This window comes from Protomyctophum bolini, assembly GCF_963924005.1.
Source record: "Protomyctophum bolini genome assembly, chromosome: 8".
Classification (NCBI taxonomy): Eukaryota; Metazoa; Chordata; class Actinopteri; order Myctophiformes; family Myctophidae; genus Protomyctophum; species Protomyctophum bolini.
Genome location: NC_137869.1, coordinates 8,907,488 through 8,925,959, shown reverse-complemented (window position 1 = coordinate 8,925,959; position 18,472 = coordinate 8,907,488). Strand labels below are relative to the sequence as shown.

Sequence of the window (18,472 nt, the reverse complement as noted above, 5' to 3'; positions counted from 1 at the left end):
AGGCTGACACAGTGACTGAACACAGACAGCAGACTTGTTAACAAAAACTACAGGTTGGTTCCAAACCGTTAGATTTAACCCGTGGGACACTATGATTTTTATGATAATAATATAACAATATAACAAATGGTTCTAAATAATGTGACCACATAACATGACAGACGATGAGAGATTTTCAAAACTAAAACCAGATACAAGTCAGATTCACGTGCTTTACTCACAAACGCAAAACAAAACAAAAAAAAACGTGATTATTTGCATGCAGGCAGCTGATATGACAGAGCTGGTTGCGTCATGGAGTCTCTGTCTGAGTGATGGAGGTGTCATTATGTGTGTCGGGTCAGGGTGTGTGTGTGTGTGTGTATGTGTGTGTGTGTGTGTGTGTGTGTGTGTGTGTGTGTGTGTGTGTGTGGGCTCAGGGCGTGTTCTGTGTACAGGTGAGGCAGGTAAGGGTGGCAAGATGCTGACGTCATGGCAAGGCTTTGGGTCAAAACACAAAGGAGGGAGGGGTGACGTGACAAGACAAAACACACACACACACACACACTACAAATGAGTGGAGAGAGAGAGAGAGAGAGAGAGAGAGAGAGAGAGAATGAGAAGGGTGCGTGTTTGAGAAAGAGTGAAGGAGAAAGCTATAGTGTCTCTTAATTTATATTTGAAAAAGACGGATGGGGGAACAATGCAGAGGCCCAGCAGTTGTCATGTAAGTGTGTGTGTGTGTGTGTGTGTGTGTGTGTGTGTGTGTGTGTGTGTGTGTGTGTGTGTGTGTGACTGTGTGCGCGCGCGCGCCAGCATGCGTGCGTCTTGTTCCTTCAATCATTGCTGTATATATTATATTGGATTCTATATTATTCAGTATATTGGATTGGTATACTTAACATTGGAGAATTGTACATTTGTTGCCTTGAAGGACATTTTGGACTGGCTTCTGTTCGAATCAACAATAGCGTGCTCCTTTTGTGTTGGCTCACACTGTCACTGTACAGGTGACACTGTCACTGTCAGGTCTTTTCACTGTCACTGTACAGGTCTTTACACCGTCACCATGCTATTGTGTCTAAAGCAGCACACTATGGAACCTATAACAAAACACATTGTGAAGTAACCCACTAAAGTCTGCCACGTCTTCCTCTCTCTCTACCCCTCCTTGCAGCTTACAGTATCTCGTTGCAGACTTAAGTATTATTTCTCTGTTATTGTTCTTCATTATTGTCTCTCTGAGCTGTTCCGTCTACGTCCTTCATATGCAGTGTGTTTGCCTTAAATGTCATGTCATAAGTTTCATCAGCACCTAAAATGGACACTGATTAATTAAGCATTGCGTGTGTGTTTGTTTGTAGTTCTCCAGGGACCAGTTCATCATGGACTGCTCCTCCGAGAAGCTCCACAGAGAACTGGAGGAGGAACTGAAGATGAGCTCAGAAGAACCACGGAGCCACGCCTGGTACCATGGAGCGATACCCAGACAGGTACGTGCATACACACACACCACACACGTCACACACCTAAGACGTGATTCCCTCTGTTTAACAACGTGGTTGGTTGGTGACTGGTCCAACTAAGACCATCTATTATTAGAATTTCGGCAGACACACACACGTGCACGCAAAAGTGGGGTTATAACATCATGCCGATGAGAACAGCCCTGTATGCACTGTGTGTGTGTGTGTGTGTGTGTGTGTGTGTGTGTGTGTGTGTGCGCTGTGTGTGTGTGTGCGTGTGAGAGAGAGAGAGCCATGTGAAAGCCCAGCCTTCATCAAGCTCAGCACAGAGATGTAATCAATTTTAATAAGCCCTTTCCTCCGTCTAAAGTAAACTAACATCATACAGCCTGCAATAAAAACACTTGCTCAAAGTATGTGTGTGTGTGAGAGAGAGAGAGAGGGGGGGGGGGGGAGAGAGAGAGAGGGGGGAGAGAGAGAGAGAGGGGGGTAGAGAGAGGGGCCGGGGTGACTAATAATTCTACAGTAAACCACCATGATCTTTAAAGAGGTTCCTCACATAACTATTATGTCTAATATAATCTAACTACTAAGAGACAGCTGGCACTGTGCTCATAAAACAACCAGCAGTATATTGCGGTGCACCATTATTAGAGTTAATGAGATGTTAGCACTATAAACACAAGGTCAAAAACTGTGCGTCTCTTTCAGGGTCGTCATTTGGGGTCCCAGCAGGGGACGGCAAGTGTACCGCTGTATCAAAATAACGGTAGTGGGTCGCACAGTTCAAATAGTTTCTTTCATATTTGAACAAATACAAACATTTCGGCTATCCAGCCTTCATCAGTGCTATTTTGGTTACAGTATATGTCAGTCAGTACAAGTGAACATTTACCGAACTGCCAAAAATAGCAGATCTACAAGCTCACAACGCGTCACATTGCTATTTTCCAAGACTTTTGAAACCAGTAATTCTTCTTTCTATCCTCTATTTCTTTTTATTTCTTCCTTTCTTAATGACACGCCTGCTCTCCTTTCTAGGTGTCAGAGAACCTGGTGCAGAGGGATGGAGATTTCCTCCTCCGAGACTCACTGTCCAGTCCAGGATGTTACGTCCTGACCTGCCAATGGCGCAACGCCGCTCAGCACTTTAAAATCAACAAGCAGGTACGCCAGCCAGGGAGGGAGGGCAGACACAGGTACGCCAGCCAGGGAGGGAGGGCAGACACAGGTACGACAGCCAGGGAGGGAGGGCAGACACAGGTACGACAGCCAGGGAGGGAGGGCAGACACAGGTACGACAGCCAGGGAGGGAGGGCAGACACAGGTACGACAGCCAGCAGGGCAGACACAGCTTTAAAATCAACAAGCAGGTACGACAGCCAGGGAGGGAGGGCAGACACAGCGTTAGAAACCTGGGAATTGCCTTAGAGTGCAGCTCCATGTTTTCTCCAACTATTAAGATAAACCTTTAATGATCACCGGAGGGAAGTTCTACTGACAAAAAGCATCAAGAGCAGCAAGGTTGAAGCAAAGGAAGAGGTCAAAGTAAGAATATATTAATGAATATGTCAACATTCAACAATGATGCATGTATGATGGAATATATGCACAGACTATAGCAATATAGTCAATCAACAACAAATACATCATATAATGATATGTCTATCAACCATGAATGTTGTGGATGCGTCAATATATATCCACACATCCCAAAATATTCCTGGTATACTATGTATAGTCCATAAATATATGCGGTATGAATGAATGAATATGTACTCGTTGTCAACAGTTATCCTAACAAGCATTGCATGTCAATGTTGGACAATATTGTATGTACATATCATTGCCAGTCCACATGCAGGAGTCAAACATCAATAGTAACTGACAGAGCAGGGATCCTCATATAGCAGGGCTGGACTGAGACAAAAACTCGGCCCGGACATTTTCCCAGAATTTGGCCCAGACTGGCCCACCACAACCAGCGCGCAAATACTGTACTGACTTTTCGGATCGAAGCCGATACAAATACTTGAAACACAAGCCCTTAACACACCACCACATTTACAGTATACAACATAAATGATGCACAACCAACAGACAACTAATTTGGCCCAGACCGGCCCACCAGAGGGTTGGCCCACCGGGCATATGCCTGGTACTGTACGTCCTGTGGCCAGTCCACGCCTGTCATATAGGGATCACGCGTGGTTGTGGTTGAGCCTGGTTATATGTCTGTGGCTGAACATGCTCCTCAACGACGTACAGTACAGGCAAACAGACTACAGTAAATAACTATATTTCTTCCCTTTCCTCTCTAGGTGGTGACACTGAATGAAGCATACTCCAGAGTGGAGTACCGTCTGGAGAGGGAGGGCTTTGACAGCGTCCCCGCCCTCATACGATACTACGTTGGCAACAGGAAACCTGTCTCGCAGGTGGGTTAAGTTTAGATATGCTTTAGGTGTAGTTTTTAGCACAGAGTCACTGCCAAAAGACTCTGTTATGCAATCATATCAATTGCATGATATCAGCAATTGCAAACTACCGGTAATTAAGACTTGTCTCTCTAGACCAGGGGTTCTCAACGTTTTTGGCCGGGGACCCCCGGAAATGCTTTGGCAACGTCTCGGGACCCCCGCCCCGCCCCCTCTCGACCCCCAATATAAATTGACTGCTACAATAACCTTAATAAAAGAGACGATACACCATAAATAAATATACTGAAACCAGATATAATCATTAGGGAAGGTGTATGTATGTACTATGTGTACTATATGTAAACTCTTAATTTCCATTTTCCAGCCATTCAGTTGCAAAAAGAAAAAAGTTATTTTTTATTTGTTTTTATAAATTTGCCAAAATAATTTGGCGACCCCCTGAGGGGTCACGACCCACGGGTTGAGAACCCCATGCTCTAGACAACCTCCAGCAGTGAACATAATTTATTCAACCGGTGAACACAAAAACAGGTGTTTTGTTTGTTGCAGGCTTACCTGTAGCTCTTGGTTTGTTGGCGTGGATCCCAAACACTGCATGCAATCACTGGTCCAATTAACCGATATACTTCCAAACTTGTGATCTTGATAAAAGAGTTCATTGTTTTGTTAGATTAAGTTCCTTAATTACTCCACAAGAAAAGGAAAGGGGGAAATGGTCCAAACATCACATTAGTTCTCCTTGAGACTTGTGGTCTTGTGGTGCTGTGATCCTGCACGGCAGCCATGTTGGAAAGCAATCCTTTCTTCCTTCACAGGTGTTACCAATTATACTAATCAACTAAGGCTCTGTTCCATTCAAACAGAGGGCTTGTTGGCTCACTGGAAAGTTTGGAAACATGTCTGTTAGACCAGTGTTTCTCAAAGTCTCAAATTACCCCGATAAAAGTCCATTTGGTTCCATTTGTACACTCTCAGAATCATGGGAGCCCTTGAAATTAAGTCGATTAAAAAAATGTCTTCTGAATCCTAACATTTTTTCTGAAAAACCCATGTTTCTATGTCAGTGGGGCTCAACCTTTTTCATGTCAAGGACCCCCAGAATGATCTCTATTGGGCCACGGACCCCCATCTTAAAATATGTAGTTCCAGGGACCCCCCCCCAGAAGCCAGAAAATAAATAAAAATATGAAATGAAAGATTTGTGGCACATTTTCACGATTTTTCAAAAATAGCAGACCTACAAGCTCGTAGCGCGCCACTTGAAGGCGCTCTATGAGCTTGTAGATCTGCTATTTTTCAATAGCTAAAGTATAACATAAAGTTTAAAACACCAAAACGGGTTCCCGTACAGAATGAGTTAACTTGTGATGCATGACACAGTGCAGTTCAACAGATTGAACTGGACAATTAAAAAAAGTTTAGTTGTGTAACTTGTGTGTGTGTGTCTGATTGACTGTTCATTCATTGATTCTAATTGATCGGCAGGTGGTGGGGGCCATTATCTTCCAGCCTATCAACCGAGCGCTACCGCTGCGCTGCCTGGAGGAGAAGTACGGATTGGTTGGAAACCACCGAGAGGCGGGGCAAGCGGAGAAGAGGAATCAGAAACGATTCAGCCTCAACATCACCAACGGCCACTGTCATGAGAACACGCACACGCATGACCACACACACATACAGGACGGCAGAGGCAACCCGCTCAGGTTAGAGCGTGCACATGCACACACACACACACACACACACACACACACACACACAGTAATGTATCATTGAACAACTATACTTATACAATAAAATAAATGCCTATACTTGAACATTGATTTAGTCAAGTGTCACTGACACCCTCTCTTGCTCTCTCCTCTCACACATACGTACTACACACACACACACACACACACACACACACACACACACACACACACACACAACATAAAAAGTTTGTTAACGATGGTTAACCCTTTTCACTCAGGTTGAAGGACAGGTGTGGCAGCCAACCAGCAAGCCTCAACCAGGTTCAGGAGCGACGGCGCCCCCTTAAGACACACCAATCAGAAAGCTTCCTCCCTCTTGGTAGGTAACGCCCCCCTTAAGACACACCAATCAGAAAGCTTCCTCCTTGTGCATTTATGACGAGGAAACCCCGCGCAGCTGGGGTTTAACATTGAGCGCTCGTTTGCACTTCTGCATTTAAATAAAGACATCGATCATATATATATCAATCAATTAATTAATCAATGAAAACCTCCTCTCCTCTCCGTAGGGTCCAGACCACACCCCCAGCACTCAGACACACTCCTTCCCGGTCCCGGTCCCAAGTCTCCAGTGTTTCGGACGGGCAGCGAGCCGGTCCTGAGCCCCACTTTCCCTCGCAGACCCACAGAACCCCTGGCAGGTCAGTGTGCTCCTTTGGCCCGTTATGTTTCTGGGAACAACGAGAAGGAGGTTCAGTTATAAGAATGCCCCACACAGGCAGGTAAAAGGAATCAACTGTCCACTGTCCACTGTCCAACTGTCCACTCTCCAACTGTCCACTCCAGGCACTTGGCAAACCTCTTTTCATTTGCCCCAAAAGTGATTAGCATGTGAATGGAAAATGTAATTTAAAACTGTCCTGGGGTCATATTTGGTTCCATATTTCAGCAAGTGATTTCAATTTCAGATAAACAAGCCACCATGTTGAGCGGAGCCAAGGTTTCTGGATATGACATTATGGAAGTGTCTATGATTGATAAGCAAGACTTTATATGTAAACTATAATTCATGATGTGTGTGTGTGTGTGTGTGTGTGTGTGTGTGTGTGTGTGTGTGTGTGTGTGTGCGCGCGCGCACACGTGTGTGCGTGCGTGCGTGTGTCTCATATAATGTGAGGTGTTACGGCTATACGATCACAAATATCGGTGTCGTGGAAGTGTTGGCTGCATATAGCCCATTGCTCATGTTTCTTTCCTTCCAGGGAGCAACATGGAGTCCACCGTACGTACGGCCTTCGCTTCCTGTCCTCATTTAATTAATAGTCCTTGGTACAGTACAGTCCAGAGGCCCAGATAGATACCGTTGTACTCTTGTTGTCTCCAGGCCAGGCCATCCGGGGTTCAGACAGCCAGCTGTGTCCCAAACCGCCCCCCAAACCCAGCAAGGTGCCCATGCTCCGACCCCCTCACCTCCAGCCCCACCTCCAGGACCTCTCCTCCTCCTCCTCCTCCTCGCCCTCCACGGGCCTCACGGCTCCTCCTCCAGAAACCTCCAGCTGTGTGTGGAGGAATGGAGGTATAGAACCACTCATACCTTCCTTTACATGTTCTGTCATCATACAGGAATTATGTGATGATTTCGGTCATTAAAATACTTTCATGTTTGTTGAATGATACTTTGAACACGGATGAACTACCATACTCTGAACATTATGCATTTTCATCCCTGGTTTGTTTATGTATCGTATTTATTTGTTAGACACTTAATTGTGGAAAACCGTTGACATTAGTCGTCCGTACATTTAGGTTTAGCAGCAGTATTGGCATTTCTCATGCAACATACAGTAGTATTCATTTATGGTTCCTTGCCGCTAGCTATGCGTGTTAGGGCCGATTCATACTCCTATTTTACCGCTGTTTCGGCGCTGTAGTGCCGAAATGATTTCGGCTCGTCAGACATTTTCAGTAGCACCGAAGAGCCGACTTTAGGACGGTACCCCCCCCCGAACCTCAAATGACGTCACATTGTAGGCTCTACAGAGCCGAACCGACTTTTATTCGGCTCTAAAATAGGAGTATGAATCGGCCCTTAGCCTTTCCAAACCGATACAGTTCATGTTCATGATGTTCCCGCATCTTTAATGTTATTTCTGTGATGGCTCCACACAGCCTCCATGGTCCCCCCTGTGCCCCCAGCCAAGCCACTGAAGTTCCAGCATCAGCTCCAGATCCCAGCCCACCCCCAGAGTCCTGCTAGCGTGGACCAGCTACCTGCTTCACAGCAGGACACGACGGAGCACAGGCACAGCCAGACGCCCAGCCCTGCACCCTGCTGCAGCCCACAGGACTGGGAGGGGACAAACGTACACACCCATAACTGCCAAGGTTATTATTATTATACTGTAGCCATGTTTTTATTTTCATTTCGTTTTGAGTTGACGTCATGTTTTCGATTTCATTTTTGTGGGGTTTCTATAGTTCATTTAGTGTTATGTTGTGAAAAGGCTTAGTTTTAGTTGAGTTGTGTGTTTAGTTTATAGTGTTAGTCATGGGCGAGTGGCCTTGGGCTTAGAGTGTCCGCCCTGAGACTGGGAGGTCGGGGTTCAGTCCCCGGCCGGGTCATACCAAAGACTGTAAAAATGGGACCCAGTGCCTCCCTGCTTGACACTCAGCATCAAGTCCCTGCGACATACTACTAGCGTCATGTCCAGGGGGTGTACTTGTACATCAAGCTGCCTCACGCTACAGAAACAGGAGATAGGCTCCTGCCCCTATGGGCCTCATGGCTCGGCAAGGCTACTTATGGGCGAGATTAAAACAGCTCTGAAAATACCAGATCTGCTACAGTATGTTTTAAAGAAGAATATTGGATACTGACTACAACTCTGTGATTTTAGTTAGTTTTGTTAACACACAATACAGTTTCTGATTTTTTGTTTTTTTACAGAAGCCTCATTTTAATTTCAGTTAGCCCAAATGTTTTTATTTTTTATTTTATTTTTACCTCCCATCCCAGACCACAGCCAAGGCCTGCAGCCTCCGTCCTGCAGCTACGTGGAGCGTCTGAGGAGAGAGGAGGCCGGGAGGGAGGAGGACAGCAGCGTGGAGGCGGGGAGGAGGAGGGCTCTGGACCGGAGCTCCTACCACCACGCCATCGCTGCCCTGGAGAGCAGCGAGGGCGAGGAGGAGGACGGTGGCGGCGTTGGCGTGGGGAGGGGGGAGGAAGAAGACGAGAAGAGGAGGAGGAGGGAAAAGGAGGACAGGGCGGCGGCGTTCCGGTGCCCACTGTTCGAGACGGAGTCGGCGTTCCGGCCGTCGGACTTCACTTCCCGTCTCCTGCCGCCGGAGAACAAGCCGCTGGAGATGGTGGTCCTGAAGAGAGCTAAGGAGCTGCTGCTCGACCACGACCACCACAGCATCGCCAGACACCTGCTGATGGCCGACTGCCTGGTACGCATGCATGGTTGACTAACACTTTGAGAACCCATTCTGACCCGAGATCAGATTCTAAAAAATGTCTTCTACATCCTGACAGTTTTCTGAAAAAGCTATGTTTCTATGTCAGTCGTTCAGGGGAACCCCCTTTTGGTGTTAGCATTATGTTATGCTTTAGCTATTGAAAAATAGCAGATCTACAAGCTCATAGGTACGAGCTTATAGGTCTGCTATTTTATTTTTTAGAAGAACGACTGACATAGAAACATAGCTTTTTCAGAAAACTGTCAGGATGTAGAAGACATTTTTAGAATCTGATCTCAGGTCAAAATGGGTTAATGGGTTAAAAGCCATACATCAACACAGACATACGTACAGGTAGAGAGACAAACACACGCGTGTTCTCTCACTGTTCTTACATACATAGACAGACAAACACACGCGTGTTCTCTCACTGTTCTTACACAGACAGACACACAAAGACACAAAGATCTAATCAGCAGGAAAACATGTTTACGGCTGGTCTTAAAAACGGTTCCTCTATCCTCCATCCCACTAGCAGAGAATTAGATTAAAACTAGCCTGCTGCTCATGTTGTTGCTGCTCACATTAAAGAGAATCGCATGACGCACCACAAGCATCAACAGCCCAGAGAAATAAAACACAGCTGAGACATGCAGCCTAAAGCCTGACTCGCACCTTTCCATCATACAACATTGATGCATGCTACGTAGATGTATGAGACTTGTTTACTGATGCAAGCTCCCAATGCATTTCCAACATGGTTTGACACAACATTTTTGTTGTACGGCTTTTGGCTTTCGACTGCCCCCCTCCCCCTCATACAACAAAAATGTTGTGTCAAACCATGTGACTCCAATTGGAAAAAATGAATTGCAAGCTTGCAGTGAAGGTGTGAGTGAGGCCATAGTCCAACCGCACACTGACACACACACACACACACACACACACACACACACAGTTCACACACACCACAATACAACTATGAAAGGACAGATTATCAGACAGACACAGTAGTTCTCAGAACCTGTTTGTGCCAAGGAAAGAACACCACATTTATATCTGGAAATATTTTGTGCCAGAGACCGAGATTTGTAAATAAAAAATAATGCATTGTTGGTGGCCAGTCAAAAATAGTAGAATTAGATTCCTCTATACACCTGTTAAGGTTCAACACACTTCCAACACTACTTCTTAGTTTCCAAAATCTTTCAAAGATTTTCAAAAAAATTAAAAAAAAATCAAAAAAATTAAAAAAATTCAAAAGAAATTAAAAAAATTAAAAGAATTTCAGAGTGCGAGTAGAGTGTGAGTAGAGTGCATCTTCCCCAGGGGGTCCACTACTGATACAACTGGTTGTAAAAACCTGGTTGGATCCATGTGTCCTTTGTTTTGTCAGGTTGCTAGGATACTGGGCGTGTCCGAGGAAGTGAAGGAGCAGATGGGCGTGGCCTCGGGTCTGGAGCTGGTGACTCTGCCCCACGGTCAGCAGCTGAGACTGGACCTGTTGGAGAGGTAATGACCTTTGACCTGTTGGATAGTTACATACACACTCACTGTGAAGGGCCTGTTGGAGAGGTAATGACCTTTGACCTGTTGGATAGTTACATACACACTCACTGTGAATGACCTGTTGGAGAGGTGATGACCTTTGACCTGTTGGATAGTTACATACACACTCACTGTGAAAGTGTGAAGGACCTGTTGGAGAGGTAATGACCTTTGACCTGTTGGATAGTTACATACACACTCAGTGTGAATGACCTGTTGGAGAGGTGATGACCTTTGACCTGTTGGATAGTTACATACACACTCAGTGTGAATGACCTGTTGGAGAGGTATGTTACAGTACGAGTGAGAAAAACACTCGCCCCGTACGGTTTCTCACTTGTACTGTTGTAACATACACTGTGAATGTATACAATCTTTCAACTTTTTTGCACAAAATGTTCAAGATTTATAGCGCGGCAACAAAGTGACGCACTATAATGAGCTTGTATGTCTGCTATTTTTGAATAGCCAATAATAATAGTATAAAACATGGTTAAAGTTTTTAATAAATTACACTGCCCTGCAGTGTCACGGCAAAGTAGCAAAGAATAATCCACCTACAAGCTAATCACGCCACACTCGAGCTTTATAGTCCTGCTTCTTTTGTCATGAAATGAAAAACATTAACAAGAGCGTGTGACTAAATACGTACATTGAATCCGTCGGAACACAGGTTTCTTTATTTTTACAGTTTTTGGACATTCAAGGTTATGTCTGTCAGTTCAACTCTGAGGAATGCCATTGGGTTACATTTTTGTTAAATTAATATGAATTAACACTACGATTTTACTATGTACTGCTCACACACACACACACACACACACACACACACACGTGCGAGTGAGTGAGTCCATGGGGACTCATGATTCAACTTTGATTTAATTTTCATGCCTGCTGGCTTGACTTGGGTTCAGTTTGAACTCGGATTGGCCCGTGCAGTGCAGTGTGTGTGCAGTGTGTGTGTGTGTGTGTGTGTGTGTGTGTGTGTGTGTGTGTGTGTGTGTGTGTGTGTGTGTGTGTGTGCAGTGTGTGTGTGTGTGTGTGTGTGTGTGTGTGAACTTGGATTGGCCCGTGCAGTGTGCGTCGTACATCTGAATGCCAACTTGTCATATTTATGACTTGTGACTCAGATCGCATTACAATTTTAGTTATGCACGAAACATACATTTATTTGACTTATGGCGGTAGTTCCAAAACCGTGCGTGCAGTGAGAGAAAAGTCCAGCAGTGCCACACATGAATAGGCCTATATACAACCATACAAAATGTTATTCATTACATTTGATTTACTTTATCAGTACCTTGTGTGTCAAAATAATTGCACACATTTTCGCAAAAAAAAAAAAAAGAAAAAAGAAAGAAAGCTGATCTACAAGCTCGGTAGATCTGCTATTTTTTAAACGGCTAAAGTTTAAAATAACGGTTAAAGTGGTTAAAAAGCTATGGCGACACAGATGCGTTCCAGGTCTTAATAGGTCTTGATGTTAAATGTCCACCTTCTCCTTCGTCTCTCTCTCCCACCAGGTCTTAATGTGTTTTAATGTCTCTCTCTCCCAGGTCTTAATGTGTTTTAATGTCTCTCTCTCCCACCAGACATCACACCATGTTAAATGTCTCTCTCTCCCACCAGACACCACACCATGTTAAATGTCTCTCTCTCCCACCAGGTCTTAATGTGTTTTAATGTCTCTCTCTCCCACCAGACACCACACCATGGCGATCGGCGTGGCCGTGGACATCCTGGGATGCACGGGCAGCGTGGAGGAGCGGGCGTCCACGCTCAACCGCATCATCCTGGTGGCCGTGGAGCTGAAGGACGCTGTGGGAGACCTGTTCGCTTTCACTGCCCTGATGAAGGCCCTGGACCTGCCCCAGGTAGCGCACACACACACACACACACACACATGCACGCACACACACACACACACACACACACACACACACACACACACACACACACACGGTCTCCCCAAGGGTCTATCATTGGCCCCCTCATTTTCTCCCCTCTACACCAAATCTTGTTGCCGACAATAGCCGGTCGGCTATTTTCACCAAATGTTCGCCTATTATGAGTTATTATGACATGCCCAGAATAAGAATATGGACGCTAGGGTTCATGTGATTAAACACTAAAACATTAGTTTTTATGTCATACCCAGTAGTAGTAGCTCTGCCAGGACTTTGGTAGAGGTTTGTCATGGTTCCTGAATCCCCAAGCAGGAGACAGACCATTTGAATCCTAGCTACGTAGGTGGTTAAACATGCACACTATAATATTCTTGACTGCCTACCCCCCCCCCCCCGCCCTCTTCTCTCTCTCTCAAACAATGTTTGTATTGATCAGAATCCCCATAAGGAAGCTGGAGCACACACAGCTGTGTGATTGTTATGTGATGACGACGAACAGTGCATCTTCATCACAGAGTAGAGTGTGCTCATCTCTGTCTGTGGTGTCTGTCTGTCCATGTTGCAGACCAGAGTAAAGTGAGCTTATCTCTGTCTGTGGTGTCTGTGGTGTCTGTCCATGCATCTTTATCACAGACTAAAGTGTGCTTATCTCTGTCCATGTTGCAGATCAGCCGCTTGGAGCAGACTTGGACCGCGCTGAGAAGGAGCTACACACAGACGGCTATCAACTACGAGAAAACACTTAAACCTTTCTACAAGAACCTGTACGAAGGCACAGGTACTAGAAAACACTTAAACCATTCTACAAGAACCTGTACGAAGGCACAGGTACTAGAAAACACTTAAACCTTTCTACAAGAACCTGTACGAAGGCACAGGTACTAGAAAACACTTAAACCTTTCTACAAGAACCTGTACGAAGGGACAGGTACTAGAAAACACTTAAACCTTTCTACAAGAACCTGTACGAAGGGACAGGTACTAGAAAACACTTAAACCTTTCTACAAGAACCTGTACGAAGGGACAGGTACTAGAAAACACTTAAACCTTTCTACAAGAACCTGTACGAAGGGACAGGTACTAGTGGACACACGTGCACACACGCACACGCAAGCATGTGTTGCTTAATAGTAAAGCAAGTGTCTGTCTGTGTGCATGCACGACTGCAGTAGATAGGTAGAATCATATCTTTATTGATCCCCAGGGGGGGATTTTAAGACCCCCAGAGGCAGCACAGCAGAAGGGTTCCAGGTACAGAATAAGGAAAGCACTGTCGTATACAGCAATACAAACTACAAAGGCAAGAAAAACAATAAGAAGCACATGCTCGTATGCTCGTGACATCATCGTCAAACCAGGAAGTTATGCAGGAACGCGTAGGAAGTGGCAAAAAACTACTTTCTGGCCTTGACAGTCCATACATCCACACAGAAAAGTCCTATCTGATTGCATTAAAACAATGTTAAACTCACTTTGCATGTTGCTTTGCCACTCGATGTGCCATTCACTTTAAGCATGCGCATACCCTCTATAGTGCACCGAAGTCCTGACGTCACTCGCTCATCCCCTGGTTCTCTATGGAGAATAACATGGTGTCATCGTCTCATTATAAGAATTGTGGTCCAAAAATAAACAAACTGTCCCGGCGATATTGTCAGCGAGGTGTCTCTGTGTCATTTACGACAGGCAGTAACTCAAATTTGATTTGATTTGATTTGTCTGTTTCTAGCGAAATTTTAACTAATTCTGCAGCAGTCAGTTGATTCTTCATATCCATAATATGAGTTAAACGGCCTGGATGATTTGTTTGTTTTTCAAACACAGTTCTTATAATTACAATGCAAATAAAAAGTACATGAACCTGTGGACCTATCGCCCTCTAGCGATATTGACGTCAGACTTCAGTGCTCTATATAAACCCTGTACAAACAGCCTGTAATAGAGAGAGAGAGAGAGAGAGAGAGAGAGAGAGAGATTGATTGAAAACTTTATTTCAGACACAATGCTCCATATACAAACAGGGGAAAAATACAAAACAACAACACAGAGATATAGCCTACAGTATGTATCAGGCTATTTTCACTCCAGTCTCCAAAACATTGCCTCCAGTGTTTCCAGAAACATGAGGAGAAGAGTCAGAAGACTGTATCACTCGGTGTGACCTTAACATGGATAGGCCATAATTACTTAAAGAGAGAGAGAGTGTGGGGGTTGCAATAAGGAGTATTATTCAGGGCTTTCACTCAGCCACCCACACATAAAAAAAGTCACACGCCCGTAGATAAAGGTTAGCCGAGGCTAACAAACGTCTCATTCCTGTCCTTCCCAGCGTCCCTCCCCCCTGTGGTGTGCATGCCCCTCCTCCTGCCCCTCCTCACCCTCATGGAGCGCCCGTCAATCACCCTGGAGGGGGCGGAGCTGTGGGAGACCAGCGAGCAGGGCTGTGACATCATGCTGCGCCACCTGCAGGCCGCGCGCAGCGTTGCGCACAACGCACACAGCTACACGGCCAGCACGCACACGGCTTTACAAGGTACAGTTTGTGGTTTTACTACTGTACGCCTGTGGGTTTATCCTGTCCCAGTGGTGGTCAAGCTGGTCCCCAGCTAAATGATGGAAAGTTATTTTATTTGGTAACTGTTGTGTAAGTGAGTGTAAAATGAAACCAAATGGACCCTTACGGGTCAAAACCGGTACTTAAAATACAAGAAGTTACACAATTAGAGAATGTAGAAGAATTGTTATTTTGATCAACGTTTGCCTGTTATCTCTCCTATAATAGTACCATGTCAATACAGCAATGTGTGTGTGTGTGTGTGTGTGTGTGTGTCTGTGTGTGTGTGTGTGTGTGTGCGTGCGTAGGCTTCCAGTGCGATGAAGACCTCCTGGAAGTGTTCCAGACAGACTTCCAGCTGCGTCTGCTCTGGGGGAGTCGCGGAGCCACCGTCAACCAATCCGATCGCTTCAACAAGTTCACCCTCATCCTCACCGCGCTGTCGCGGAAACTGGAGCCCCCGGCCTCGACACACACCCAGATCTGATTGGCCCCCGGCCACGACACACACCCAGATCTGAAGGGCCCCCGGCCAATCAGAGGAGCCCCCAGGCCACGACACACACCCAGATCTGAGGAGCCCCCGGCCAATCAGAGGAGCCCCCGGGGGGCCACGACACACACCCAGATCTGAGGAGCCCCCGGCCAATCAGAGGAGCCCCCGGGGGGCCACGACACACACCCAGATCTGAGGAGCCAAGCGGGCGGACGGATAGACGGACGGACACTGACGGAGATCTTTTCTCCTGGTGTGTTGGAGTAGCGGTTAGCAGTATAGTGGTCTAGTGGACAATACATTCTGCAAGCTGCTCCGCTGGTCCACAGTGTGTTCTGAAACACTCTGGACAGCGTGTTACTCAGTAACATACACTCCTGTGTCCGAGGTCGGATCTGTTCTGTGGTGCAGTGGTGCAAAAAAACACAACATAACTGTACAAAACTACAACATGTGTAGTTTTGTACACTTCCATTTGTACACACTCTGAGTTCCAGACCTGTAAGGGTCCCTTTGGACCCGCCCCAAAGGAACCCTGAGGTTATTTTTTTTTCCACCAAAAGAACTTTGGTTCTACAAACTGGTTCCTGTTCTAGATTCTTGGAACCTTGGTGCTTTCACAGAACCAGTGCTTTCACACAGAACCAGTGCTTTCACACAGAACCAGTGCTTTCACACAGAACCAGTGCTTTCACACAGAACCGGTGCTTTCACAGAACCGGTGCTTTCACAGAACCAGTGCTTTCACACAGAACCAGTGCTTTCACAGAACCGGTGCTTTCACAGAACCGGTGCTTTCACAGAACCAGTGCTTTCACACAGAACCAGTGCTTTCACAGAACCAGTGCTTTCACAGAACCAGTGCTTTCACACAGAACCGGTGCTTTCACAGAACCGGTGCTTTCACAGAACCAGTGCTTTCACACAGAACCAGTGCTTTCACAGAACCGGTGCTTTCACAGAACCGGTGCTTTCACAGAACCAGTGCTTTCACACAGAACCAGTGCTTTCACAGAACCAGTGCTTTCACACAGAACCGGTGCTTTCACAGAACCGGTGCTTTCACAGAACCGGTGCTTTCACACAGAACCGGTGCTTTCACACAGAACCGGTGCTTTCACAGAACCGGTGCTTTCATACAGAACCAGTGCTTTCACAGAACCAGTGCTTTCACACAGAACCGGTGCTTTCACACAGAACCGGTGCTTTCACAGAACCGGTGCTTTCACAGAACCAGTGCTTTCACAGAACCGGTGCTTTCACACAGAACCGGTGCTTTCACAGAACCGGTGCTTTCACAGAACCGGTGCTTTCACACAGAACCGATGCTTTCACAGAACCGATGCTTTCACAGAACCGGTGCTTTCACAGAACCAGTGCTTTCACAGAACCAGTGCTTTCACAGAACCAGTGCTTTCACACAGAACCGGTGCTTTCACAGAACCAGTGCTTTCACACAGAACCGGTGCTTTCACAGAACCGGTGCTTTCACAGAACCGGTGCTTTCACACAGAACCGGTGCTTTCACACAGAACCGGTGCTTTCACAGAACCGGTGCTTTCACACAGAACCGATGCTTTCACAGAACCAGTGCTTTCACAGAACCGGTGCTTTCACAGAACCGGTGCTTTCACAGAACCAGTGCTTTCACAGAACCGATGCTTTCACACAGAACCGGTGCTTTCACACAGAACCGATGCTTTCACAGAACCGATGCTTTCACACAGAACCGGTGCTTTCACACAGAACCGGTGCTTTCACAGAACCGGTGCTTTCACACAGAACCGGTGCTTTCACAGAACCGATGCTTTCACAGAACCGGTGCTTTCACAGAACCGGTGCTTTCACAGAACCGATGCTTTCACAGAACCGGTGCTTTCACACAGAACCGGTGCTTTCACAGAACCGGTGCTTTCACACAGAACCGGTGCTTTCACACAGAACCGGTGCTTTCACACAGAACCGGTGCTTTCACAGAACCGGTGCTTTCACACAGAACCGGTGCTTTCACAGAACCGATGCTTTCACAGAACCGGTGCTTTCACAGAACCGGTGCTTTCACAGAACCGGTGCTTTCACAGAACCGGTGCTTTCACAGAACCGATGCTTTCACAGAACCGGTGCTTTCACAGAACCGGTGCTTTCACAGAACCGATGCTTTCACAGAACCGGTGCTTTCACAGAACCGGTGCTTTCACAGAACCGGTGCTTTCACACAGAACCAGTGCTTTCACAGAACCGGTGCTTTCACAGAACCGGTGCTTTCACAGAACCAGTGCTTTCACACAGAACCAGTGCTTTCACACAGAACCGGTGCTTTCACAGAACCGGTGCTTTCACACAGAACCGGTGCTTTCACAGAACCGGTGCTTTCACAGAACCGGTGCTTTCACAGAACCGGTGCTTTCACAGAACCGGTGCTTTCACACAGAACCGGTGCTTTCACAGAACCAGTGCTTTCACAGAACCGGTGCTTTCACACAGAACCGGTGCTTTCACACAGAACCAGTGCTTTCACACAGAACCAGTGCTTTCACACAGAACCGGTGCTTTCACACAGAACCGGTGCTTTCACACAGAACCAGTGCTTTCACAGAACCGGTGCTTTCACAGAACCGGTGCTTTCACACAGAACCGGTGCTTTCACAGAACCAGTGCTTTCACAGAACCGGTGCTTTCACAGAACCGGTGCTTTCACACAGAACCGGTGCTTTCACAGAACCAGTGCTTTCACACAGAACCGGTGCTTTCACAGAACCGGTGCTTTCACACAGAACCGGTGCTTTCACACAGAACCGGTGCTTTCACAGAACCGGTGCTTTCACAGAACCGGTGCTTTCACAGAACCAGTGCTTTCACACAGAACCAGTGCTTTCACACAGAACCGGTGCTTTCACAGAACCGGCGGAAACATTTTTTGGTTCCACTTC

The 18,472-nt window shown here is 46.4% G+C and overlaps 1 protein-coding gene across 3 annotated transcripts in view; it reads left to right on the top strand.

Moving 5' to 3' along the window:
- The window catches only part of bcar3 (BCAR3 adaptor protein, NSP family member), a 53,838-nt gene extending 38,234 nt beyond the window's left edge, over window positions 1–15,604 (top strand). For 2 of the 3 annotated variants that reach the window (XM_080769544.1, XM_080769545.1), the window contains 14 exons: window positions 1,344–1,472; window positions 2,487–2,612; window positions 3,767–3,883; window positions 5,372–5,589; window positions 5,856–5,956; window positions 6,147–6,278; window positions 6,962–7,153; window positions 7,747–7,962; window positions 8,594–9,027; window positions 10,433–10,548; window positions 12,287–12,458; window positions 13,158–13,269; window positions 14,822–15,025; window positions 15,355–15,604. In XM_080769544.1, coding sequence (XP_080625670.1) covers window positions 1,344–1,472; window positions 2,487–2,612; window positions 3,767–3,883; window positions 5,372–5,589; window positions 5,856–5,956; window positions 6,147–6,278; window positions 6,962–7,153; window positions 7,747–7,962; window positions 8,594–9,027; window positions 10,433–10,548; window positions 12,287–12,458; window positions 13,158–13,269; window positions 14,822–15,025; window positions 15,355–15,533 — 2,448 coding nt within the window. In that variant the 3' untranslated portion in view covers window positions 15,534–15,604. Of the gene's footprint in view, window positions 1–596; window positions 707–1,343; window positions 1,473–2,486; window positions 2,613–3,766; window positions 3,884–5,371; window positions 5,590–5,855; window positions 5,957–6,146; window positions 6,279–6,961; window positions 7,154–7,746; window positions 7,963–8,593; window positions 9,028–10,432; window positions 10,549–12,286; window positions 12,459–13,157; window positions 13,270–14,821; window positions 15,026–15,354 lie in introns of those variants that run through there. The other variant, XM_080769546.1, reaches the window with a different exon arrangement.
- The last annotated feature ends 2,868 nt before the right edge of the window (window positions 15,605–18,472 follow it).